At 38.6% G+C, this 26,355-nt stretch overlaps 1 protein-coding gene across 8 annotated transcripts in view; it reads right to left on the reverse strand.

Annotated features, from left to right (window-relative positions):
- Positions 1 to 26,355, reverse strand: part of LOC102217419 (inositol 1,4,5-trisphosphate receptor type 1-like) — an 84,452-nt gene that overhangs the window by 31,227 nt on the left and 26,870 nt on the right. For 3 of the 8 annotated variants that reach the window (XM_023324870.1, XM_023324866.1, XM_023324874.1), the window contains 25 exons: positions 25,568 to 25,762; positions 25,234 to 25,485; positions 24,975 to 25,116; positions 24,363 to 24,516; positions 24,089 to 24,279; positions 23,872 to 24,004; positions 23,737 to 23,791; positions 23,493 to 23,658; positions 22,478 to 22,651; positions 22,318 to 22,389; positions 22,069 to 22,206; positions 21,862 to 21,987; positions 21,567 to 21,767; positions 20,557 to 20,808; positions 20,347 to 20,472; positions 20,139 to 20,267; positions 19,427 to 19,453; positions 18,399 to 18,519; positions 18,111 to 18,304; positions 17,883 to 18,031; positions 17,666 to 17,777; positions 16,393 to 16,428; positions 8,414 to 8,461; positions 5,803 to 5,935; positions 3,898 to 4,085 (listed from right to left, as the gene is read on the reverse strand). In XM_023324870.1, the coding sequence (XP_023180638.1) occupies positions 3,898 to 4,085; positions 5,803 to 5,935; positions 8,414 to 8,461; positions 16,393 to 16,428; positions 17,666 to 17,777; positions 17,883 to 18,031; positions 18,111 to 18,304; positions 18,399 to 18,519; positions 19,427 to 19,453; positions 20,139 to 20,267; positions 20,347 to 20,472; positions 20,557 to 20,808; positions 21,567 to 21,767; positions 21,862 to 21,987; positions 22,069 to 22,206; positions 22,318 to 22,389; positions 22,478 to 22,651; positions 23,493 to 23,658; positions 23,737 to 23,791; positions 23,872 to 24,004; positions 24,089 to 24,279; positions 24,363 to 24,516; positions 24,975 to 25,116; positions 25,234 to 25,485; positions 25,568 to 25,762 (3,514 nt within the window). The remainder of the gene's footprint in view (positions 1 to 3,897; positions 4,086 to 5,802; positions 5,936 to 8,413; positions 8,462 to 16,392; positions 16,429 to 17,665; positions 17,778 to 17,882; positions 18,032 to 18,110; positions 18,305 to 18,398; positions 18,520 to 19,426; positions 19,454 to 20,138; positions 20,268 to 20,346; positions 20,473 to 20,556; positions 20,809 to 21,566; positions 21,768 to 21,861; positions 21,988 to 22,068; positions 22,207 to 22,317; positions 22,390 to 22,477; positions 22,652 to 23,492; positions 23,659 to 23,736; positions 23,792 to 23,871; positions 24,005 to 24,088; positions 24,280 to 24,362; positions 24,517 to 24,974; positions 25,117 to 25,233; positions 25,486 to 25,567; positions 25,763 to 26,355) is intronic. The other 5 variants (XM_023324873.1, XM_023324872.1, XM_023324867.1 and 2 more) reach the window with 4 other exon arrangements.

A 26,355-nucleotide genomic window follows, 5' to 3' on the forward strand; every position in this document is an offset into this window, starting at 1 on the left:
ATGGAAAAAAAAGGAGACGACGAAAGCGTAGAGAGATGAGGTGGACAGAGAAGAGGGCTACGCATGTCAGGGGCCCCCCTGTAGTGTTGGGTAAACACAGAGCCTGTCTGTAACTATGAGACGGAGAGGAGCGGGGCCAGGAGGGGGCGGACAGTGCTGAAAAACAAGGTCATAGCGCTTTCCCTTCTCTCCTTCCGTTCCGCCACTTGGCATCAACAAAAGGATGTTATGTAACTGCTATTTATACTTGCGCTCCTCTTTTCCTCTCACCCTCCCTCTCACGTCAGCCAGCGCCACATGTAGACCAAACGGAGCTGCTGCTTAGCTCTGCTTTACCCCCCTGACGACTTTTTCCTCCTTTTTTCTCTCATCTCGTTCTTCCTCCCACAAACTATCCGAGTCTGTTAGGATTTTCAATTTTAAATCAACAGGGTTCTTTCCCCCCTCCATTCACAACACCTCAGCAGGGAAAGAGAGCAGCGTGGCGTGTAGTTAGACAGCAGATGGCGGATGAGTGGAATGTCACAAGTCACCATGTCACAACAGAATTTACACTTGCGTTTGATTTGTCATAGCTCTTTGCAGCAAAGCTGACTGGAGACAGAGATGGAGAGGAGAAGAAGCTTTGTGTATGAGGAGTAGGATGGGGACTTTGGAAAAAAGCTACCACTTAAAAGTAAATAAATTAGAATGCAATAGAATTTTTTATCATCAGATTTTTCTTTGTTTTGAACCTAAAACACCACAGAGACTTTATGTAGAGCAAAATGTTTTTGGTCTGTTACTTTTGAATAAATGCCCATTGTAAATTTAATACCAGCAAAAAAAAATCCAAAATGTTCTTTCATGACTAACTTCACTACTCTGACTGTATATTCTGGTATTTTAGCTTTTCCAGTTTTGCCATGTTAAAAAATATGTTTTTATTTGTTTTTCCACATGTAATTAAAAAAACTATGTATTTGGCCATTGAGATGCAATAATTGTGCAAAATCTGGAAAGTATGGTTTGCATTTTATTTATCCCCCTTGCTCCAATCAATACTTTGTAGAACCCGTTTATGTTTTGACATATGTCTCTACTACTGTTGTACATTTAGACTATCGGTGCCCAAGACCAGTACCTTCATCTTTTATATGCATCCCTGATTCAGCACACCTGAATCAAATGGGTAAATTCCCTCATTAGCAATCAATCAGCTCTGCAGAGGTCTGGTAATGACACATTTATGAGATGTAGATGTGTTGAGAAGTGAGCACGTTTGAGCAGCTCTCCAGGACTGCACTTGGACACCCCGGTCTAGACTTTACATTTTTTACCTATTATGTAGTTATGCTACAGATTCTCTGTAATATTTACTCTGAATTTTGACTGGACCATTCTAACATACAAATATGCTTTGATCTAAGCCATGCTAATGTTTCTCTGGCTTGTGTTCAAGATCATTGTCCAGCTGAGAGGTGAACCTCCAGTCTGTTCACAGGTGTTTGCAGCCTCTAAGATTTTCTTACAGGATTTCCTGGTCGTTAGCTTCTTGCATCTTTAGCATCAACTCGAACCAGCTTCCTTTTCTTTGGTGAAGCAAAGCACCCCCAACCATGTGTTTGTGTGGGAATAGAGTTCATGGGGTGTTGTACAGTGTTATTTACAACATGTAATGTTTTGCTTGTTATAAGACACGTGATAAAGTTCCTTCTTCCACATGTTGCAGTGTCCCTTACATAACTGGAAACAAGCTGCAAATTGGATTTTTTTTCTTGCCATCTTGTAAAATGCTCAGACTTGCGGAGCGTATAGCTTATGGCTGACCTGTCAGCTGTGGATCTCAGCACCTCCTTCAACAATAGCTTAGGTCTCTTGGGCTGCTTTTCTAATTAATGCCCCCCCAACCAGCCAGTCAGCTGACAAGTGCAGCCATATTTTATAACTTAATCCTGTTTCAAAAACCTCCACAAATGTATTGCTGACATGTCTATTGGTGCCTCGTGATGCTGTCTATTCACTAATGTTCTTCTACAAACCTCTGAGGCATTCAAAGAACAGATACATTTGTACAGAAATTTAATTACATCAAGGCAGTCTTTATTCGTTCTATTAGGTTGGCTGGATTTCAGTAAAAGGAGAATAAATATAAATGCATGCCACACTTTCCAGATTTAAAACTTTCCAAATTTTTGAAAACTTTGCATAATTTTCCAAACACTCATTATGGATTACTTTGTATATTGCAATGAAACAACATTGAATTTTATACTTGTAATATGGAAAATGTGAAAAGGTTCATAAAGACTAAACCTATTTCAAGGCCTTCAAACTTATACTGTTGGCAGCATAAAATGTGCACATTATTCTTCCTCAGGAAGAGTAGTCATTTTCTTCTGCATCTTTTATTGCAACGAACATTTAAAATTTTACAGTATTCCCATTTCTTTATATGAAATTTACTGGATGTCTTTGTTCTTCCAAATCCTACCGCTGATTGTTTGGAAATTGATAATATTTTCAAACTAATATTTTTGTCAGAAATGCACATCTTTTATTTCTGTTTTGCACGAAAGTTCTATTATGATGTTAAAAATCATATTAATATAAGATGTTGTATTCTTGTTAACACTCTCAAGACATTCTGGTTCAGTCCTAAAGTTACTAAAATAATCCATTAAGTTTCTTACTAACACACTGAAGCGTAGCTTGAAATATGCAATATTTTCCATCCAGTGTTCCTCGTTTGCTTTGTGCTTGGAAGTATCTATTATTTATTGCATGTGGGCATTTATGCATTAGTCTTGCAGGTCTGATACAGCATGAGAGACATATGAGTTTGAAGAACTGAATGCTGGAGATTTAAAGTACATAGTTTGACTATTTGTGTTCACTAAGTAGGGCAAGAGTAAATAGTTAACATTGTTACGTGAAATCGAGATATGCGACACCCAGCAGGTGTTCGGGAAGTAACAATGGATGATGACAGTGTAAAAGAAAAATCTAAGCTTGAGGTGATCTATGACTTATCATGGACTTAGCTTCCAGTCACTGCTGGAAACATTTAGGATATTATTCAGTAACTTAAAGCAGACAAATGTTTCTACATTGTAGTATATTTCTATCTCAGCAGGATACATTTTCACATTTTTTCCCGGGAAAACACGAGTTGGGAAGGGTTAGGAGATCTCCAGTTTTTCCTCAATCTCCTCTCTGTGTTTCCTCACCTCTCCGCCCTCTCTCCCCACTGCCCCAGTTCCGGAGGCCCGGCATGACCCAGTTTGGGCGGCAGGAGAACCTAAGGGAGCGAGGCAGGAATGTTTTGAAGGCTGAGACATTCCTCATTGTTCATTCACACTGCCTTATGTAACACAGACTGATCACGTGACGCTGCTCTGCAGCAGCCGTGGGAAGCCGATGCATTATCTCCGCCTTAGTGGCTTCCTCGCTCTAATCTGATTATGCAAGCCCCAGCTTACACAACAGCACGCGGACTGACCGACAAAAATGGACAGAAAAAGAGATAAACTGATTAAAAAAAGGAGAAAAACAGAGACAACAAAGACCTGCAAAGAGAAGGTCTGAAGGGCTCCGGTTAAATCCAAGAGGGGGAAATGTTTAACGTAGTTTCACAGCCTGATTTTTGTGGTTATTGACAGACTGGGAAAATTATTAACAGATGACCCGGTTTTTTGTCAACATAAAGTAGAGGAGTGGAGGGTGGGAATGTATATATGCACGACTGCAATGGCATACTGACACACATGTAGTGCATTCTTTCCATTTTAGGCAAATAAAAAATTACAAAACTCTTCACTACTGACTGATGTTAAATACTCAGGCATTATTTAATAGTAAACACCATCCACAAAAAATGTAAACTCAAATGATGGAGTCTGGACTTGTGTGTCTGACCTGGATAGTTGTGTTTCCTCCTTCCAGCAATGCAATGGCCAAGAGAATGCTTTCTTGGAAGACTCTATCACTGGTAGTGTTCATGATTAGATCAATAACAAGATCAGAAGCTCCTTCTTTGTCCAGATGACACTGAACCTCTGACAGAGTCATCTCTCCCCGACTGAGGCCGCCTGGACCCCCTAAAGCTGCAAGACCAAGACAAAGCAACACGTAAATCCTAGGCTGTCATTGGATGCTCTTTTTAATAATTGTTAAAATTTAATGAATTATAACATATATATATATATATATATATATATATATATATATATATATACAAATTTATCTTTTATTACAGCAACATAATCATACACGGAAAATTTTATATCAGAACCCTTTCCTCTAGATTTCCTAAGAAAGTGGTTAAAATACCACAAGCGTTGTAAAACAACAACAACAACAACAACAACAACATTGGGTGGGCTTGACCAGAAAACTGAAACTGGTTCATTATTAAGTCTTTTAAAAGGATAATGATTCAGAACATGTGCTCAAATAAACAAAGAAATGGTTTTGCCTCCAAGAACGAGAACACATAAAAATATTGCATTAATTCATCACAAAGAATCAAATGTAGAAAATTCAAGTTAATCTATTAAGTTTATTAAGTTGTCAAGTTAAACAAATGTAAATTAAGTTGATCAAACTTCATTCACTTGTGTCCGATTAATATTTTTTAAGTTCCATTCACTTTTTTCAGTGTATACTCCAACACTGTTGGACGAAAGAACTAATCACTGTCATATTGTGAGAGATTATGCATAAAGAAAATTTACTTATTCCTAATATCGACCTGTGTGTTTGAACATACTGCGCTTGCACAGTAAATGGACATGAAATCTTTCAGTATACCTAGAGGAACAATTATACCATTGTCTTGAATCTAATTCATGAATGTAGATTTTTAAGAAAAAAAAATGTATTTAATTTTAAATAAATAAAAATGTACAATTTAGGATCTCGCCCCAAACAGCTCCAATTTACAGCTGTGTAAGTCACTGCACCCAGCTTTTCCCGCACATTTCTCCCCCCGCGTGGGGCCCCAACTTCAGGCTGCATATTGAATTCCTTTCCTGGCTCTTGTTTCTGCAACAGGTGCACAGACTGTTTCCACAAGAAGCACCAGCCTGTCTCTTAGCAACAAAAATAAGTTAATCATGGATGGGAGAGGGCATGCTTTCTGTGGTCTGTTTGGTGTGCATGGGCAAGATGGGAAACTAGGATCCAGTATGATTGTGTTTCTAAACTCAGTCAAATGCTGCTCATTATAACTGCTTCATTAGAGCAAGTTAGACAATGTGAATTAATTATATGCCAGTCACAAATCATTCATTAATTTAATTCTAAATTCATGAAAATCACAGGCTCAGAGCAACTGTAGGTTGATAAAAACCTTATATAATTACAAATATTAAAACTCAACCAATGACTCAAATAGCCATTGTGCATTGCTTCAGTATTTTGACTCCAGATAGTAACACATTGACCTCTTTATCATGTATTGATAAGAATGTTGTGCTCTGTGTGCTCAAAGGGCAGCTCGCAGCACAACCACAGGGCTGATAACCACCTCAGGGCCAGACAGATACAGCCACATTCTTGTGTTTCATCTCTTGTAAGAAAAAAAAAAAAGCAAATGGTTCACAGAGGCTCTGCCATCTGATATCATCATTCCGGGCAGCAAGATGCCCTTTATTTTTTTCCAAAGGCGTATTGCTTCACATCAGTGTTGGGTCAGTTAGAAATGTTGCTACCAGTGTTCTCACGACCTTTTTGTTGCAAGCCGGGGAAAAAAAAAGGCACAGCAAAAAGATTTTACAATAAATGTTTACGTTCAAGGCTGGAAATGATCAAAACAGTCACCTGATTGACTCCTTCCCGGTCCTACCGGACTGAGGGGGCCATTGCCAAATGACGTCAGGCTGTCCCTCCGCCCACTGCTCCGATGAAAGTTTCCATAGTAACGGCTCACCAGAATCTGTCTGAGCGCCTCGCCCTAAAAGTGGGAAAGAAAGGGCAGGATGTAATGGTGTGACGTCAGCGACTGGGGAGAGAAGGGAGATTATATAACACGAGTAAGATATTCTGGAAAAAAAAATCTTGGAGAAAATCTCAGACTGCCAACATGTTGGTAGCTTCCGAGACAGACAGGTCAAGGTTGTCCTTGGTGTTTGCACACAAGTGCCCCTGGACATACTTTTGGGTTTTACCAATATAACAACACAAGAATCAACAAGTCCAGCTCTCATTAATTCAAGCACCAAGGAGCCTTTTCACCTTCCAACAATCATAACCAAACCCTGTAACAGAGTTTCCTCCAAGAGTGATTGTAAATACTTAAAACTGCCCCCCCAAAAAAATCTGTCATAATTCAACATGAAGTTTACGTAATGTGTCTCCCATGCAACTGTTGTTTGTTACTGCAACAGTGACCCCATGCAATGACAATGGGAGGTCCTGGTTTTCACTCAGGCAGACCCGAGGGCAGCCCTCCTACACCGTGACTCATCCGCTGTCGAGCAGTCGGCGGCACGACTCTGCCGTTGCCATAGCAACCGCAGCCCATCGTTACCTGAAAGACCTCCCATGGGATAAAGTGAAGGAAATGAAAGAGTCTGTGATTTGTGTGTTTGTGTGCGATTATGTGCATATTATTGTGAGCTGTGGGTGGTCCTTGAAAGACGGCAGCGAAATTATATAAACTCTGCTGCCGGCGTCATGCTCTGGGGGTCACGATTACTTTTGTAGGTGGTGTGAAGAACTCATCTTTTATTGGCAGTAGGCTATTCGGAAGCATGTACGTGCAAAATATTTATTTCCTGATAAGGTTTTAAATGATTTTCTACACTCTAAAGTCCTCAAGTGTGACTTTCCAACACGGACGTAAAGTTAATCTCAAAAGTGTACACACCCCTACAAAAAGGCCAGAATTATATGATGTAAATGGAGAGATTATGATGTATCATTTATAGACTATTCCCATCTTTAATTCAAAATTTGTCTTGTGTGACTTCACTGATTAAGAGGCATTTTGTTAAGAATACAAAACAAATATAAAAAGCTGCAGTAACCTGGTTACATAACTGTGCAGGCTGTTTAACTAATAACATATTGAAGACCCCAGTCTTGAGATCACACTTGTTGTTAATTTCAGTGAAAATTAACAAACAAGACATAAAGTAGCACCTTGTCAGTAGAATTTTCCTGACATTTGCATTCTTTAGCTAAAGGCATAAGTGCATTTCAGAAAACATTTCCTTCATAAATCAGCAACAACAGGCATTTCTTAGCTTCCTCTTGTATCTTATCACTCACAAGTAGAGATGCTGTGCAGCTGTGAGTCTTCAAAAATAAAGCCAGTTGTGTGGGATGACAGGAGCTTTGGTGACTCATCATTGACGCAGTCCATGTTGGACGACTCTCCATACCACAAACAATATTTATGGACGATTCAAGGTAGTGATTGATTTGAAATGCTTCAAAATTCAACTATGCACCTCCTTCTCTTTGGTAATTATTCCAGAGTCTTGTTTTTGCTTCCCAATTGTACGCCAGCTGGCAGCACAATCCATACGACATCCTTACATCACTGCCTTCCAGCAGTGGGCTGAGGTCAGCCCCCCTCTGTTACAGCCCTGACATCACAAGCAAGGGTAGTTACAGACTCGCATAAAATGTCTTGTATTGGCTTCACTGGTTGAGGGAGTGATGCAATGTTTTACTGTTTGTGTATGGATGTAAAAGTGTAAACAATTCTCAAAACAATGTGTGACAAACTCTGCATATTGACATTAAGTAAAAAGTGCTTTTTACAGAGTATTAGTTTAGATGTTTTCAAAATCATGGACATCATAACACCCTTTTAATCCTTTTTATTATTAACCTAACATATTTGGGGGTTTTTTTCATTAATGGTGAACTAAGTTTGTAAATGATTTGTCACTCACTTGTTTTTTTACATCACAGAAACCTGGCCCATAAACACAGATGTGTAAACTTTTGAGATCCAAAACCTCAAATTGATGAACCAAACGCACAATGACTCAAGGATTATCACCAACTGAACAAGAGGATGTTGGTACTTCGGTACAGTGTCATTTCTGAAAATTTTAAAGGCCAAACAACTGTGTCATAAAACTGGAGTGAAAGAGGCACCAACTTGTCAATGTGCTTCACTTTCAAAAGTGGGAACAAAACAATTTTAAATGATGAAGACAATTTTAGTCAGTAAATAATCTTGACATCAAAATCATGAAATTTTATTTGCAATGTCCCTGTCTAAGAGTGTAGTAAACTGATAATATAGATTTCACAGCTAATTTACTGTTTCACATGAATGTAATTAAAGTGATACTACTAAGATAAATGTAATACTTTTAAACTTTCATGTGTTTACCAAGAAGGGTAAATATGAGTCTCTATTCGTCTCTATTAAAGATGTTAGTTAAGCTGCCATGCTGGTGTAAGTACCTACCCTTCTCTGGTCTGCCAACAGTTTCGGAGACACGTTCTGATCCAGCTTCTGTATGCATTGAGTGGTTCAAGCATTGTAACACAAATACAGAGTTAATATTCATGCAGCACAGACACAACATTTCTCAGATTAATTACTACACAGTGCATCTACCAGCTGTCACAAGTGGCCATGCAAAGATCTGTACGCACTGCCATGCTTTTACAGCTAGGTCAGAAACCAGGGAACAGCAAACATTCACAACTATGAAAGGTGAGGTATTTATTGGATGCCATATGCCCAATTAAATTATTTAATAAGGAAATAGTTACCATTTGTTTAGCTTGTTGAAATCAAGCCTCAGCTTTGACCTAACATGGCAGTACGCACACAATTAAATATATAAATGTAGGATCACAGGTTAACATGCTGAAAACAAAATATGAAGATGAAATGTGGAATATGTGAAGATGAAAATAGGATAGGGTGAACTGTCAATGAGAAAAAGTTAGTCCCAACTCCAAAACAAATACTAACAGAGACAGTTGACACAGAATCATGCACACTTGGACAAACTCCTCATTTCCACCATTTGACCTCATATGCATGCTTGTAGATTCTTCGAAGAGAACAATAATGAAAGCATTCAAAGAACATACAGACTCCACACAGAAGGTTAACCAGGAAAAACAAGTCCTTAGATCTTGGCTTTCATAAATTTTTTTGCTGTCCTGTAAAGTATGTTCCCTAAAGGAAAAAGCAGTTTACCGCCATTTTGTCTTCCTCTCTGGTTTCACATTCAAGGAACCTGAGTTTTTCTTCTTAAAAAATTAACTCTCGTCATTAGCAAACATTTATCTGCCTGTCAGATTTTTGGATATATCTATTTTCTTTATTACACACCCAATATCCCCCCAGCTAAGTATAATAATTCATTTTAAACTCGTGAAAGAAATAGTATGGATGTTTTGTTGGTAATTTTCATCACAAAGCTCCTAAGTTATAGTACCAATCAATGGAAAACAAGAATATGTCATTATCATTAAAAGATAATTCAATGACAAAATTTGCTATTGTACAAATGCATTTTTTGGAGAGTATTTTGTTTTTAACTTAATTAATTTTGTCTTATATTAGCTAATTTAGCTTTTCTTATATTAATTAGTTACCTTAGTCTATATTTGCCACATTCGCTTATTTTTTTACACTTTATCTTATCTTTTAAAATGCAACTTTTTTAGATTTATATGATTAATCCTCCCTTTTAGGAGGATCTCATCTAGTTTTTTAAGTATCTTATTTTGCTTGAGGTAATTTATCTTAATTTACATTAGTTTACTTTTTGCTTATTTTTGCTCATTAAGCTCACAAAATTTGATCTAATTCATATTATCTAATTTATATAATAACAGCATTAAGACTAAATGATTAATTAAGGCTTGGTGAAAAATTCACATCTTAAAAGTTTAAAAACTATAACTTCATAATTTAATTGTTCATCACAAATAAAACAACATTATTGTTTTCAACTTTGATGTTGCTTGTACCGACATACTGAAGCTACACAATTTAGCTAATCCAAGAGACCTATGAACTATTTTTAAGGCTACAGAATTTATAATTAATGACAACAAAACAGATTATCAAAGCATCCAGCAGCTCAATTATTTTTTGAAGACATTCAGAGTAATCATTTTAATTTATAGATTATGTCCTGGGTGAAACTGCTACTTTGTCAAAGTTAGCATTGTTTTCTTGTCTTTTCTGTCTTCAGTGTTTTTACCACTCATTACAAAGGCAGGAAAGGAAATCAGTCATTTTACCAAAATGCCAAATTCATTTTTTACAATTCAAGAACAAAGCATTGACTGAGCAGAAACTGAAATCACACAGCAACTGTTAGTTAAGGTCATACATGAGTAATCAGAAAGTTGAGAAGTTTTGGTATGAGCCACGTTCCAGGGAGTGTGCACAAACATCACATTTCAGAAGCATCAAATTTAGAGAATTTAGAGTTTTCCCATTTTCATTTTCCTCACTGGCTCACCTGAAGACCGGTAACTTAGATTAAATATCATTTTAGCATATCCATATACCTGTATATTTATTGTACACCCACATGAAACTTGTAAAAGATGCTGCTTCTCATGCATTGTTATGTAAAAGGCCGCATTAGGGGAGGCTACAAAGGTGAGGGCAGAGGCAATGGGTGATGGGGTTAGAGTTACATAATCACGTCAAAAGAAACCAGGCCACAAAACCAATGACACAGAGCTGCTTACAGGGACCATCTGTCACCAAAACACAGGATTATCACTGATGAAAGGCAAAAAAAGGGAGCAGAAGAGTCACAGAAGCCCAGTGTCCGTGCTCTGACTAGATGGTGTCAGGGCCGCAATGTTTTGTAGGTTTTAGTGTTTATACCAAAGAGTCTTTGCACTGATAATTTCACTACACTCAGAACAGAAATGCAACCAAAAAGAAAGTGCAAGTATAAAAAACACAACTGCAGTCAATATGTTAAGATGTGATAAGAGAGTCAAACTCAGCAAACATCACACAGCTGCTAAGTTGATCCAAAATCTCAAGTAATTCTAGCTGCTCTTTTATTGGACATGTCCTAGCTTGACATTTGGTTGCATTAATAAATATTATCCTCTAAAATGTCTCAGAATCTTAAAGCATAGTGTCAGGACTGCCTTCACAGTCCTTTCAACATTGCAGTTTGCATGTAGTACAACGGTGAACTGCAAAAGCCGTCGTAAACATAAAACCACAAAGTTAGAAAGTCTTCGAATTAATTAGTTTATAAACATTTGAAATGATAATCTGAACTGCCAGTAGTATGATGTGGCAGGTAATCTAGTCGTGTATGTTTCTACGCTACAAGTGTTGTTAAAACATTTGGCTGAACTGTTTTTGGCTATGCGAGAAGCCCAGAGAAAAAGAAGATATATAGATATACATATGTTTTTATTCAGAATAATTAGGCTTTTGGTTTTAAATAAAGTATTGTTTTGTGGTACTACAATTATTCAAGTAAGATCCTCAAAAATGGAACTTGTCATTACGCTGGTGAATTAGATGAAATTACAACCAGAAGAAAACTCAGACAGCACAGTAATTGAACACTAGACAAAAGACAGACAATTGTGCTTGCAAAAACATTTGTTCACAAAGCCAACTAACATTTATTCACTTCCACTAAAGTTCAAAATAATAAAACTTAAACCTCAAAAACATCCTGTTTTTTAGAGTTTATGTAACCATAACTGTTTTCAGAGTTGGTGCAATGTGATGTGATGCTTTTTAAAAATAGGTAGTAGTTACAAGGTGGATTTTGTTGGCTTGTCTGTGTGGGTGGGGGAGCTAACGCAGACAGAGACAGAGCAAGAAAATGACAGTGAAGCAGGTGTAGAAGACATTGAGGGAAAACACAGATCATGCTCACATTAGGGCTTTTGAAGATATAAAATGCAAATGACAGCAATTTAGTGCATTTGAATTATACACTATTATATTAATTTTGCTGACCATCAGTGTTTCATACAGTCTGACAATAAAATCAAACAAAGATTTCTGTATTTTAGGTCAGTTAGGATTTCCAAAAATATTTTACTTGTTAAATGGAAGAATAACTACGGCAATATCTTTTAATTTTTTTTAATTTGTAAATGTTCACAAATTGCAGTAATACCTGTAAAAGTTGCCTTTAAACTGAATGACTTGGGTAAAACATTTTGGGTTTTCTTCCATAAGCTTCCAACAATAGTTTGCTAGAATATTGGCCAATTCCAACTGGAGTAACTGAGTCAGGGCTCCTACGGGACTGACATCAGGGTTTTTGTAATGGACACCCCCAAACACACTTTTGTAATAAATTTGGTTGTATGGTTATGGTCATTGTCCATTTGGAAGACCCATCTGTGGCCACTCTTTAACTTCCTGACTGATTTCTTTAGATGTTGCTTCAATATCTTCTTGCTATTTTATGCAGTGCACCACTCCCTCCAGTAGCAAAGCACCCACAAAACATGATGCTATCACACTTGTACTTTGCAGTTGGGATGGTGTTCTCAGACCTGCAAGCTTTCCCCTCTTTCCTACAAATGTAACAATGGTCTTTATGGCAAAATGCAACAATTTTAGTTTAATCTGACCAAAAGAAGAATAATTTTGTCCTTTAGTTCATCTGCGAGCTGAAATCAGGCTTTTTATGTTGCTTTTTGAGAAATGGCTGAGTGGTCTTTTAGCCCATCATCATTATCATTATCATCTGGTGTTTGCTAGATCTTTCCCAAATTGTTTGAAGTTGCAGTAATCTTTTTATAAACCCCTGAATTTACAGAAAGTAACAAAAACTCCTGTTATTTTAGCATTTAGCAAATAAAAACTTTTGGTAATCCTGTGAATTTCTAAGTATCTGGTTTCAATTATAGTTCACAACCTACTAGAGTTTTCTATCTATAAACTAACCCACAGTATTTGACAAAAGCTTATCTAAAAAAATACAGACTTGTATTAAACTAATCAAATTAAGACTCTGCACATGTCCCATGTGAACAATGGCTAAATGAGACGTTGTACTGATGAAGAAAGTCAAACTTACACACAAATAACTGAAGCCCACAGGTCAGCTTTCAGCTATTGCTCAAATAACACAAAGTTCGCACAAAAAAGCTTAAAAACTAATCAGTGAGCACCAGCTCTTTTTGAATCCATAAGTTTATTATTACGTCCTAAAGGAACAAGTTCAACATAACCAGAGCTTTAACACGAAGACACAGAGGGCCATAGTTCAGCAGTAAGATAAGGAGCTGATGCACCATAATTTCTTACCAATCTATGGACACTATCTCAGTGTGACCACATCAAACTATAGAGCAACATGTGGATCAGGGTCGATATAAACAGCTAATCAACCCCGGGCTTGACCACAAACACCACAGAGCAACCTCTCACAGCTCCCACATCCGCTGCAGGTAGTGAATTTTACTGAACTGGAATCTCCCCACGGCAAACCCCTGAGCAGTCTCACACCTCTCAGTTCCACTCTAGAGGAAACAAATGCGCGCACGTACACAAAAGCACGAAGAGGCCCTTCCACTTTGTTTCTTCTGAAAGTGCAAAAATAAACATATCTCTGCATCTCTGCAGCGTGAGACTGAGTCATCTTTAAAGCGGAGATCAATGACGCAAAGAACTGGGGTTTACCACTCTTTTGCTTGTTTTATGCACATAAAAACAACGGCTAAATTAAAAGACTGCGGTCTCTCATTTTCATTTCAGTTGACCTACTTTGTCAAACCAGAGTTGTAAAATTTTTTTTGTCCTGACCGGAGAGGCTGTGGCCCAGCTGCAAGCGTGCACGAGGGTAAATTTACTGGCTGGATGAATATAAAAAAATACAAATAAAGCCAATAATGAACAACGCAATGCATGAAATGGATCAGAAATAGTTGCTGTTAACATAAAAGGCTTGCACAATTATTTTGGGAGCAACGAAGCCATGTGAGGAGGACATCTTGAGAGGAAGAATGAGTCCTCCATGTATCCTGAGTCCTTCTGGTTCTTGCGTAACTCAGAGAACAGCAAGTTTAACTGCTAATCGCTTCCCTGACATTTAACAAAGGTGTGGGACACAGAAAAACAAGGTCAAAAATACATGTACAGTATGAGGTAGAAAACAATGACTGGATCATTTGTCTCCATGCAGGGCCTAAATACAGTGCCTCCCAGAAGTATTTACACCCCTTCTTTTCCACATTGTTATGTTACAAAGACAGATGGGATGTTACAACTATAACGTTTAATCTGTTTGTTGGATTTTATATGATCAAACAACACAAAGTGATGCGTAATTGTGAAGTGCCAAAAATGACAGAAGTGTGGTATGCATTTGTAATCAACTCCATATTAGTCTGATACCCAAAAATAAAATACATTACAACCAACTGAACTCCACTTGAACTGCTCTGTGATGGTATTAGAGGTTTGTTAGAGAGCATTCCGGCAAGGATAAAGTTGTGGAAGCAGTTATGGTTTAACACAATATCCCAATGTTTGAACCTCTCAGCGGACACTGTTCAATCAGTCCCCCAAAGAGGGAAACGTAACCCTGCTGCTGTTTACTGAAGCCGACAGGCCTGGTAACTCAGTATTAATCAAACACGTAAAAGTACTCTGAAGCATCTGTAGAGATCGACAGTTCAGGTCGAACTTTGAGTCATGCACTCCTCAAATCTAACTTTTACAAAGAGGATCATGAAAAACAGTTGTTGAAAGGAAAGCCAAATGAAAAATCATGCCGTAGGGCATGATGCTGCCACCACCCTTAGATTTTTCCACATGATCTCAGAGAAGCCAGTCAGAGTTGATAAAAAGGTGTATGACGAATTTGAGATGAACAACATATTTTGCAGTTCAAGACAAAAGAAAAGCATGCAAACACTCCACACACCTAAAAGATCAGCAGGGGAGACAAAAGCTAAGTATGCATTTTCATGTCACACCCACAGAAACATTCACAGCCAACTTAATTAGGTTTACACAAAGTAGGTGTTGTTGAAACGGCATGAAGAAGGGTGTGAATGGAAGCGGAGTAGTATTTCAGGTAGTTCGAAAACTGTGTCAGAGAGATGTATTGGGGGCAAAAGGGCAAAACAGAATAAGGGGGGGTTTAGCTTATTGAGAGGAGAAGTGTTATCTTACCCCACATTGAGTTTTCATCTAAGGACAATGAGTGCAACGCTTGACAGGAAAGACTCCTGCAAACACTTCTCTATCCCACCCCTAACTCTGCCTTTATACACACAGGTGTGCACACACTTGCATACATACAACAAGTGGGTAAACAGCTCCTCCACACTTTTATTGGCAATTACTGTTGAAGGTCGCACATCAGCGGCGGGGCTGAGTTCCAGGAAAAAAAAAAGCCTGGTTCTTATGTAACCTCAGCCCAGAGTTGGCAGACACCCAGGAATCGTGCAGCTTGCAGGAAAGGGAAACTAGGACACAGCCTCAATGACTGCAACAGTCCCTCACATTCATTAGTTTCAGGCATACATATGTGCACAGTCACAGTGCCCCCTGCTGGCCTCGTAAGTGGATAAAGAGGAAACGCCACACACACAGATGGGATGTTGGAAAACCGCCTTTTCAGAGGATAAAAATGGGATATGGTTTCTGTGGCTTTACTTTTTTTCCTGTTGTTTCTGCAGGAACAGGCATCAGATTATGTGATGACATTCAAACGCAAATTGTAAAAAATGCAAAAGTATTCACAATCCTTGGATTTTTCCACATTTAAGTAGGATTTTATCATGTGTGCAAAATTGTGCATGGATAGAAAGCGGAAGAAAACTGAAGAAAAAAGAAAACGTTTTCTATGAATAAAATGTCAGTGTGCAAAGGGCTTTTGTATTCGACCCAGGAGGGATAGTGTCAGAGAACAACGTGAATAAAAAGCTCCTTCTGTTCTGAAGAAAAGAAAAAGGAGAAGTGTCGCAGGGCGGAAGACAGTTTTTTCAGAAGATAAGTTAAAACTAGTTTAAAATTCTCTTGATTATGTTTTAAATTGACTTTGAAACCTAAGCATCAAGTATCACAAATTGCATTTCCATAATATAATAAACAATTTCAGACACATCAGCCGTCAATGTGAAAACAGTGAACAGACACAAATGCACCTCTGCCACCTGGCCCAGCTAAACAGAGCTCCACCTGAATGTTTGTAATAACCCAGCTTTACTGAGCAACACACATATCAGCCACAACACACACCTACCACCTCCTCAGTTAGTCAGCACACAGTTTTTTTTTTGGTAAAGGCTGCAGCAGGTGTCAATACCAGAGCTGCTCTGCCCCATATTTGCTACCATCTGTGCCCAGAGAACCCCCACTAACAACAGTGCAGCTACAGAACAGCTGAAGATGTTGCACAGACACAACAGACAGAGGCTCAGGGAAACGGGGGCAGGAATTAAAGAAAGAGTGACAACCTTAGGCATTTCCATCTCATCATCAAAGGCCCTGAGCTGAAAGAGAGCAGAAGGTTTAAAGAGTTATATCACAATGCAGGAAGGAGGAAGTTTGCACTGAGGGCAATAATACAGCATGGAGTGCTTGTTAGGTGAGCTAAGGGTTGCTGTAAAGATCCAGAAGCTCACAGAGATTTGGGGGTTTTCTAGGTGGATATTAACAAAAAGAAGTCACTTCTTTTCATAATATTAACTGCTTAAGAGAAATGTGATGCAATATGTTAGTGTTTCTTAATCCTAAGCATTCATAATTCAATTGTATGTAGGTATCACGCCATATTTTGCTGCTTCTGTGCAAAGCCCCGTGGGAAGAAATTATCTCTTTTATGTGAGTCTGCAGCATTAAGAGGCCTTGAGCCTAAGAAATAAACTTAAAGTTGGAAGAAAAACAAATCATCATTTATTATCACCATAAAGTGTGAAAACTTAAAAAATGATTTCAACAATAAAAACTGACATTGTCTTCCAATATTAAAGCCTCAAACAGGATGACCACACCTTGAAAAATACACAACACTTAAAGCTGTATCTATACACTGATCAGGCATAATATTATGATTATGCCTGATCAGGCATAATATTATGATTATGCCTGATCAGGCATAATATTATGATTATGCCTGATCAGTGTATTAAGTCGTTTGCTTTGACTGTCTGTCAAAGCAAACAAGCCTTCAGTTATCTCATTCAGCATCCTGTCAGTTCCTTCTCCTGACATGATGAGGGGGGAAAGCAGACATTGAGAATTAAAGCAATTTATGGGCCATTTAGTGTAATATGAACACAAAATAATCAAACTGATGTGTTTTGTTAGTTTTATGGCAGCAAATAATTTGCATTGCAAAAAACTGATCATGTTACCAACTTCTGATATGAAGTTTGTCAAACCCGTTCAGCTAAGTTTCTGTCATGATAATCACACATTGACAGTAACTGTGTTGAAGCACAAGCAATGAAATATGCAGGATATCGGCTCTTGATATCCTGGAGTTGGACAACCTTGACTTATGATCTGCACCCGTGAGAGTCATGCCACAGTAAACCTGCAGAGATATTTGTGGATCCAGTGCTTTGTCAGACACAGTTGTTGTGATGGAAAATAGGGAAGCAAATAAATGCAAGGTGAGTGGTCATAATTTGGAGAGGCCCATCAGTGTATAAATAATCTAAAGCAGATGGTGAGTAATAAGGTTTATGATTGCAAACCATTTTACTTCAGAGAAGAGCGTGTTACCTTCTCTCCATAACCTCGGTCCTTTGTCATCATCTCTCTTAGCGTTTGCAGAACTTTGATGCACAGTTTCTCTTCATTTTCTTCCAACAGTTGTTTGGTATGCTTGATCAGCCTGCTCACGCACACACGCGCGCACACACACACACACACACACACATCAGATATAAAGTCTCAGTAGCACTTTACAACTTAAGTTATAAATCACTGCATTGCTTACTTGCATATAAACCCTCCACTCTCACACTTCTTGCGTGAGTCGGTGTTCTCAGGGAAGAGCAGCTCGGGCCGATGCAGCACATCCACCAGGACGGACAGCTCAGCCTGGACCAGTGGACGCAGGCGGTCCTCAAGAGCTGATACAATGTCCTACAAAAGAGACAAGCACATGTGCTTAATGTCTGTCCTTAACTGGTATGAGTTAAATTCAAACATCCCCAGATGTTACCTGCAGCCTCTCAATAATGTTCCTGTAGTCCCTCGACACGGTCACCACCGATTCTCTGCGAGCTGACAGGTGCGAGTTGCGAACAGAAAGCCTCCAGCTAATGGCGGTTCTCTGCACGATGTTGTTGGATCTCACAAACAGGTTGTTCACCTGGTTGTCCAGGTCCACTGGGATGGCTATGGCTCTGCTTTTGGCTGGTCGGTACAGAGAGAAATGCATTTTATATTTGCTACCAGTTGTGTATTCAAATAATTTAAAGTAAGTCTCGAAAAAGAGAGAAAATCTCACCAACATCAGAGAGCACCTTAATACAGGCTTCAACAGAGCCCTTCTGGCCTGAGCCCAACCAGTAGCAATGGTAGACCCTGAAGATTGCCTGCAGCAGCTGCACAAAGACAGGCTGTCTGGTCTGAAAGGAAAACACCAGAGAATACAAAAAGACCTCAGTGTCTTCATGTCATTTTCAATGAGCTTGTCTGGAACAAATAGATCCCCATCAACATAAAAGTCTCCCACGTTTCCTCGCGTACAGTGGTTCCCAAACACTTCAACTTCTGGAGTAATTGCAACACAAACAGCCAAGAGATGTGCCAATACATTGCTTTTTAACCAGAGTCAGTGATTTTATAAAGATAATTACATGAACACAATAACATTTTTAAAACAGAAACGTAGATTTGAAAGGTGTTTATTACCTGTCTAAGTGTTATTTTCAAAAGATACATTTAATCTGATAAAAAAAACCATTCTAATTTAGTGAATATGACTAGTATTTGTATTTTTTTGTGAGGAAGCAAGACATTTATGCATAAGACGGTTCAAACATAAATCGAACCCTAAAGTAGAGCTTTATTGTGCTTAATAAAGAAATCTGTAGCAGGTGGGCAGAGCTTTACAAAACTGGTGATTGGAAATTATCTACAAAATCTCTGATTGGTGCTGCTATTACTTTTTTCAAAAGTAATCTGAGTTAATTTTCAAATAATTTCTTGAGATCCTCTCCAAGTTTGGGAACCACTGCTTCCTTTCACCAACAGTGTTTTAATATCCAACTCCCCTTTTCAAAAGTCAATAAGCAAGAGTGAGAGACGCTATGGTTAGATCAGCATGCTGAAACAGTTTGAAGTACATTTATTTTCCTGGACACACATGAATCCCACAGCAGACACTTACTCATATTTCACCCAGTGACAATAAAGCTGTATTGTACTTCACAAAACCAATTATTAACAAGGAAAATATATATATATTTTTTTGCATCCCACAAAAAAGTTTTGCACCTTTTGTTATTTCCCTGCTAAAGAAATTTACTATACCTGCAAATTTTTCCTCAGACGTTTATCCTGTAGCAAAGGTAAACAATTCATGAAAAAAATCAAACAAAAAAATAAACTAAGGCAAAAAAAAAAAGATTAAGGTTCTGTGGACACAAAAGGCATCCCACAGACTGGAGGGCCAATTTATTAAAATATGATATGGAAGTAAAAAAAACGACAACAATGAAAGCAGAAAAAGCTTTCAAACAATTTAATCAGTGAAAGACCTTGGAACCGGGTGCAACTTGCCACCATTCACTCTGGGTCTAAAGTGTAAGTTAGGCAGTCATGAGCAAATCAAAAAGGTGCTTTGGCCTGACTTTTTTCAATAGCAATATCAAGATTACTCAACCAGATTTCTTATTGAGTTTGGAACACACTGCATTTGGAGAACTAAATGAACATATATTTGTAAAGCAGAGTATTGCAGCATAATTTTTTAAATCAATAATCAATTACAATGTTTTAGTGATAGTTTCATAAACTAAAATACAAATTTGATTAGCCTTCCTCTGATCCATGTATGGTAACCCGAGTTTACGACTCTAAATGGCTTGCTAAGAAATTAAATCTAAAGCAAAGTATATGGTACCTTAATCATCTTGAATTTATGCTCTTAAATACTTAATTTATTTTAATATTTTCTCTGCAATGTGACTGAAGCATTTTCTGAACAAATGTGGTGTTGGAGAAGCCAATGCAACATGATTACCTGCAGGCTTGTACTCTGGTCAGAGAAAGGAGAACTGAAGAAAGTAGTTACGATGCTCATAACCGTCTCAGTCACGTAGCGCTCCAGAACGTTGTCTGCATGCTTACGATCGCTTGTGTTGTTGCACACCTGAACAACCATTTCAATGTTTAAGTGATGCATAATTTCATTCTTATTTCCCACATAAAGAAGGCATAATGCTCCTTACGCTGCAAATGTCAACCAGAAAGTTGTCAAAGAGCTTCCACATGTGGTTGGAGGTGTAGATCTCCTTCATTTCCACCTCAGTGTCCACATAGCAGTGGTTCAGAAAGTTGATGTATGCAATCTTGATCTGAGGGATTACAGCAAGGAAACAAAATTAGTGACAAAACATGTTTCTAAATACATAACAAATGCAACTTGCTTCTCCCGTCACCTCAGGGATGCAGTCGTCATGGGTGACGACCCGCACTATGTCGTCCAGCGGTAACAGGGAGTTGCACTTTATCTCAGTGTAGACGTTCTTGCCCTCAGTGCAGACGGCCAACAGCTCCACCAGGTGTATGTGGTACCTGAGCGGGCTGTTCTCATCCATCCGATCTCGCTCCGACCGCATCATGTTGACCAAAGTCTGGAAGGAGGCCCGATCGTTGTAGAAGACCAGAACATCTTCTCCTGCATTCACTAGCTGTATGAGAAACATAGCATAATGCCAAAGAAGAACAGTGATATAGAGAACTTTGCAAATGTATTCCTGTCTGTTTATTTCCACATTTTCTCATTTTACTTAATGTGACAGGCCAACACAGATTAGTGAATCACTCAAGTGTTAAAATAATTTGTAGTTTTCAAAATGGGGTTTGCATTTCTATTGATATTCCCCGTTGGGTCAATATTACTTTGCAGAAACAATAGCTGCAAGTCGTTTAGGGCATGTGACTACAACCCTTGCCCATTTAGAAACTTTTTTGCTAGAAATAAATATTGCCCATTCTGCTTTGCAAAATTGTGCAAACTCAATCAGACTGAATGGAGAGCATCAGTCTTAGAGTGTTTGTATATTTAAGTTTGACTTAACAGGGTCATTGTAACAAATGTTTAGGGTTGTTGCAATGCTGGAAAATGTACTCCAGTTCAGTCTGGAGTCTTGGGCAGTTCCTAACAAGTTTTGTCTTGGCATTGCCCTGATTGCAGCTTCATCAACCCTCTGAACAGCTTCACTAGTTCTGGTGAAAACAATGCATCGTTTTTACCATGGAGATGATTTGTAAGCAGCTCTATACTGACATTAAATTTCATAAAGATGGACCCGATATGCATGGTGTTAGTCTCTCACAAAAACATTAAAATAAATACATAAACACAGGTTGTGTTTGTCACATGACAAAATGGGAACAAATTCAGAGAGCGAGTATTTTATAAGTTACATTTGGAAACAGGCACAACCTCTGCCATGACGATATCCTGACACTTTTTGATGAACTTGTTCTCCGCCTTGACGATCGTCTGTAAGAATTTGAGGTACTGCACATTGCGGCCGTGCGTTTCAATACAGTGGACGAAGTGCTGGACCACGCGATCGTTGATCTCGCTACACAGCTGGAAGTTGTTCATGAAGATGTGCTGCATAGTGATGGCTTCTAAGATCTGAATGACAGGAAGCACAAAGGACCAGTGAGTCATAATCTAAGGTTTATATCACTGCTGTGGGTGTGAGGCCAGGTGAGGAAGGACAGCTGACCCCTGGATTGAGGAAAAGATTGATGTGTTTATGGAGCAGGGTCTGGTTCTGCTGGTTTCCTGCACAGAAGTTCTGCAGAAATTGATGGGCTAGTTTCATGTTGTCCTGCATGCGTACATCTTCTCCCTGAAAGATAAAATAACCAAGTTATGATCACTTTTAGTCACACATACAATCAATAAATATGTAATTTGAAACCGTTTTTACCTTTTCATAAGGAATCTGCAGCAGCTCCAGAACCACAGCATGAGCCCCCATGTTTCTTAGCAGCCTCTGCTGCTGTTTTCGGCTCTTTCTACCCGACAGACCTTCTTGGATGCACAATCTGCTGAGACGAAGCAGGACCTGTGGGGGAAGCATGATGTAGAAGGAAAACACCAACAATATTAAACATGTGGAAAAAAAATATTTCATTTATTATGCAAAATCTTTCATTTTGGCAATAACTTTTATCACCTCTTTTATCACCCTGTAGTTTTTGCTGCTGGCACTTTCTGCCTTCCTTGGTTTGTCTGTGGCCGCTGCGTCCTGCAGAAGCCAGCATCGGGTGTTAAGGAACATGACCTTACAGTGGCTGTGTTTACCCTCAGTTTGCATGATGTAAAACAAAGCACACCTTTTGAGGTTCTGGTTCAGCTGGCATCCCCTCTCCTCCATCCAAGCCCTCATCTGGTCCCTGCCTCTTGTACACCCACAGCTCAGATTTCTCAACTATAGATCGCAGCTTGTCCAGATCTTCCTTTATCTGCTTATAATTGTCCACATCTTGGCTGGTGACTAGTAACTGCACCTGTTATCAAAGTTATGGGGATATAGAGATCATTGCAGAATCCACTAGAGGGAAATAATTATATAGAATCCAACAAGTAGTTGCTGTAGAAGTAATGTGTGTATACTGGAGGTATAAAGGCTTTATTTTTCCAGGAAGTAAATTATCTTTATTTTATATATTCTAATGTTTTCAAAATGTGATAGTAGCTGATTCGCTTACTTTAAGAGTCCTAAAAATAAGTATTAAACTTAAAGTGTTTTTCATTTTTTCATGTTACAAATAGAAATCTAAATATCTTTTAAGGGGTTTCAACTGACTAACACAAAGTAGTGCAGTAGTGTGCAGTGGAAATAATACGTGGCTGTTATTTATTTTAAAAAAAATTTTATATAAAAAGAAATTGAATAAATATGGCGTGGATTTGTTTTCCCTCCGTAAGTCAATTATCTGTAGGATCACCTTTGGTTTTGCTCTTTTGCGATATGTCTCTATGTATGTTCTCTGTAGAATGGGCCAAGATCAGTCAGAATGGATCAGCCCGCCATATGAACATGACCCCTATTCCAAATTGAATCCATGACCAGTCTTGATCTAAATCATTTGATTGTAGCTGTGACTCTATATTTAGGATTGTTGTCCAGCTGGAAGGTAAACCTCCACCCCAGTATCAAGTCTTCTTAAGCTTCTAAAAGGTTTTATCCCAGGATGTTCCTGTTTTTAGCTCCATTCATCTTTAATATCAAATCTCCAAAATGTCTTTTTCCTTGCAGGAGAAAAGCATTTCACCAGCAACACCCTACTATTGTTTTTGTCAAATATAAATAAATTTGACATTGATATGTTTAGCAGCACGGGTTACCTGTTTGAATGCCTGTAGGACCTCCTGCCTCTGGCTGAAATGCCTGAAGAGCAGGTGCAGGGCTCTGGACACCAGCGGAGGATACTCATGCATGGTTAAGTGGAGCAAGACCCTTAAGAAGGTTCGACCGCCGTGATCGTCCAAGTCGAGAGGTGTATTCTCCTCACTGAACACACAGAAAAATCATGCTTTCACAGAAATACATCTCATTTAACTTTATGTTCTGAGTATAGTCTAACTTTACCTTCCACCAAAGATCGCCTCCGCCTGCTCCTCTATGTTTTCAAAATCCAAAGCTCCTGGATTTTAGGAAAACACTCAAAATCAGTTTCTAGTGGACCCAACTTTGGTGTATAATGCATCTAAGGATAAACCTAACCTGGGATATTATTTGGCCCTTCTACTGATCCACTTATAGATAACTCGTTCTGGGAAGTACTCTCATCAAACTCCCTTTTAAAGATCGACAGAAGACAGGAGATCCTGTAGTCCAGGCGGACATTCAGGATAAACTGCAGGAGTAAAGATGAAATACAATCCAGAAATACTGACCATGAAACATTCAGATTTCATTTCCTAAACAATGTGTATTTCACCTGCAGGATCTCTATAATCTTGAGCTTAGTGTCCATGACCAATATGTCCTGTTTCTCAGGCTCAATCTGTGTCTTCACCGTGTCTCCATTCGAGTCGCTGTTTGTATTGATAGGAAGGAACCCGCCTCCTCTCAGGACTACCTGGGACATCAGTTCTCCTACGCCATGAATGGACCTCATCACATTACTGCCTGAAAGCATATAAACACAAACACAAATCAACCTCATGGCCACCAGATTCAAGTCGTCAACTCGCCACTCTGGGTTGTTATACCTCTGCCTCCATCTCCTTTTTCCAGCTTGGTGAATGGGAAAACAGTGCTCACATGGACACAATCCAGAATAGCCAGTAGGATCTTGGTTAGTCTGAGCAGGTCACTGAAGTTGTAGAAGCCAAAATAAATGAGATTTCTGGCTAGATTCACCACCTGAAATAAGAAAAACAGATGCAAGTTTGAAAACTACAAGTTCAAAGTATTTTATCATAAATTTATGTAACAGATTAACACAATGTATTGCATAATTGTGAAGTAGAAAAAATAAGCTGCATATTATTTGAGATTTTGTACATTTACAATTCTGAAAGGTTTGACATGAAAATGTATTCTGCACCCTTCACTTTCATACCAATTGCTTTCACAAGTCAACAATGCAAATCTAGATGTTGTGAAGGCCTGAGATGTTTGTTAAACATTATTACAGCAAACAGCATCATAAAAACTGACAACAGACAAGCATCATTTTCTTTGCACTTCACAATTATGGACTGCCAGGTGTTGGTCAACCACATAAAATATACAGAAGTATGTAGCTTAAAGGGACAAAATGTGAAAAAAGTTCAAATGAAGTGAATCCTTTTACAAGGAGCTGTATTGGCCGTACTGACCTCAGAGGTGAGCTTGTTCTTTTCCTTGTCTGCAAACGGGAAGTTCTGACACACCACATCCCTCAGGTAGTTTTCAACAAACTCCATAGTCTGCCAGAATCGCTCCTTAATATTATCTTTGGTCGTTCCATCATTGTCGTAGCTTCAAGTTAAAGGATAGACACAGCTTTAAAAAGACAACTAAATACAAGTGGATTTTACAATGAACACAAAGGAAGCCTGAAGTAACAAAGGGTTTTGTTTGCGGCCCATTTCTCACTCATTAATGGAGATTTTTGACGGGATCTCAGACCAAAGCCGTGCATATTTGACTGGCGTGACTTGCTCCTGTGGATCCCGATCCACGTGCATGTGCAGCATCAGCCGACAGAAAGAGGCTCGAAGGTCAAAGGGCAAGTCTTCATCCGACATGCATCGTAAGATCAGGTCGACATCCAGCTGAATGGAAATTTTGTTGATTGCTAGATACTGCCGATCCAAGCACATCCTAGCAAACAGGTTGAGCTGATACCTGTCCCAAATGAATCAGACTAATCAACGATCCAAATTATAAGGGTTGCTCAGCCCAGCTAAAATGAGATCCAGAAATGTACCTGTAGTAACTGATCACTTCTTTATCCTCCTTCTGGCCCTCTTTGGCATCCTGGGCCATCTCCCTGACGCTTTTGCTGCGCATCTCTTTGTCGCTGTTGTTCCAGAACAACCAGACTTCCTCCTCATCCTCTTCTACCTCCACAGAGTTCTCCCCCAGCTGCGATCCCTCAATCTCAAACCTTGAGAGCACCAGTCTGAAAAAAGGTTAACGAAAAGAAAGAAAAATAACCGATTTATTTTTTGTATTTAATTTATGTTTAGGCTTGTTGATTTAAAAAAAAAAAGAAATAATCTTTGCCTGTTCACTAGTGTTCTCTCTATAAAATGGTAATACATGTAAGTTTCAGTCACTCAACATAAGCACAGACAATGATGTTTACAAATATGAATTCAATACAAAATATCAACTTTATATGCAGGGTGGAAACTATGCTAATAAGCTCAAATACTTATGGTACTTTGAAAAAATAAAAAATTCAGGGTTTTTTTCCCTCTACACTTAAGTGCTTTGGAACTATTTTTACATCAGGAATCAGATATTTTATATCAAATATAATCTGAATTAATAAAAAAGAGAGTTGACATATGCTTATATTATTTTAATTTTTACTTTTTTTAAAAAGCTTTCCAAAACAACCAGACCATTTGTGAAAAAGTCATCTCTGTGGCCAATTTTTGACTTCTGGAAAGACTCCATTTTTTAACCCTATGGAAAATTTGAGGACTGAGCTTAATGGAAATTTACTTGCCTTGAAACTGACAAATCTATGTGTCTATCAATTTCTAG

The sequence above is a fragment of the Xiphophorus maculatus genome, chromosome 20 (assembly GCF_002775205.1).
Source record: "Xiphophorus maculatus strain JP 163 A chromosome 20, X_maculatus-5.0-male, whole genome shotgun sequence".
NCBI lineage: Eukaryota > Metazoa > Chordata > Actinopteri > Cyprinodontiformes > Poeciliidae > Xiphophorus > Xiphophorus maculatus.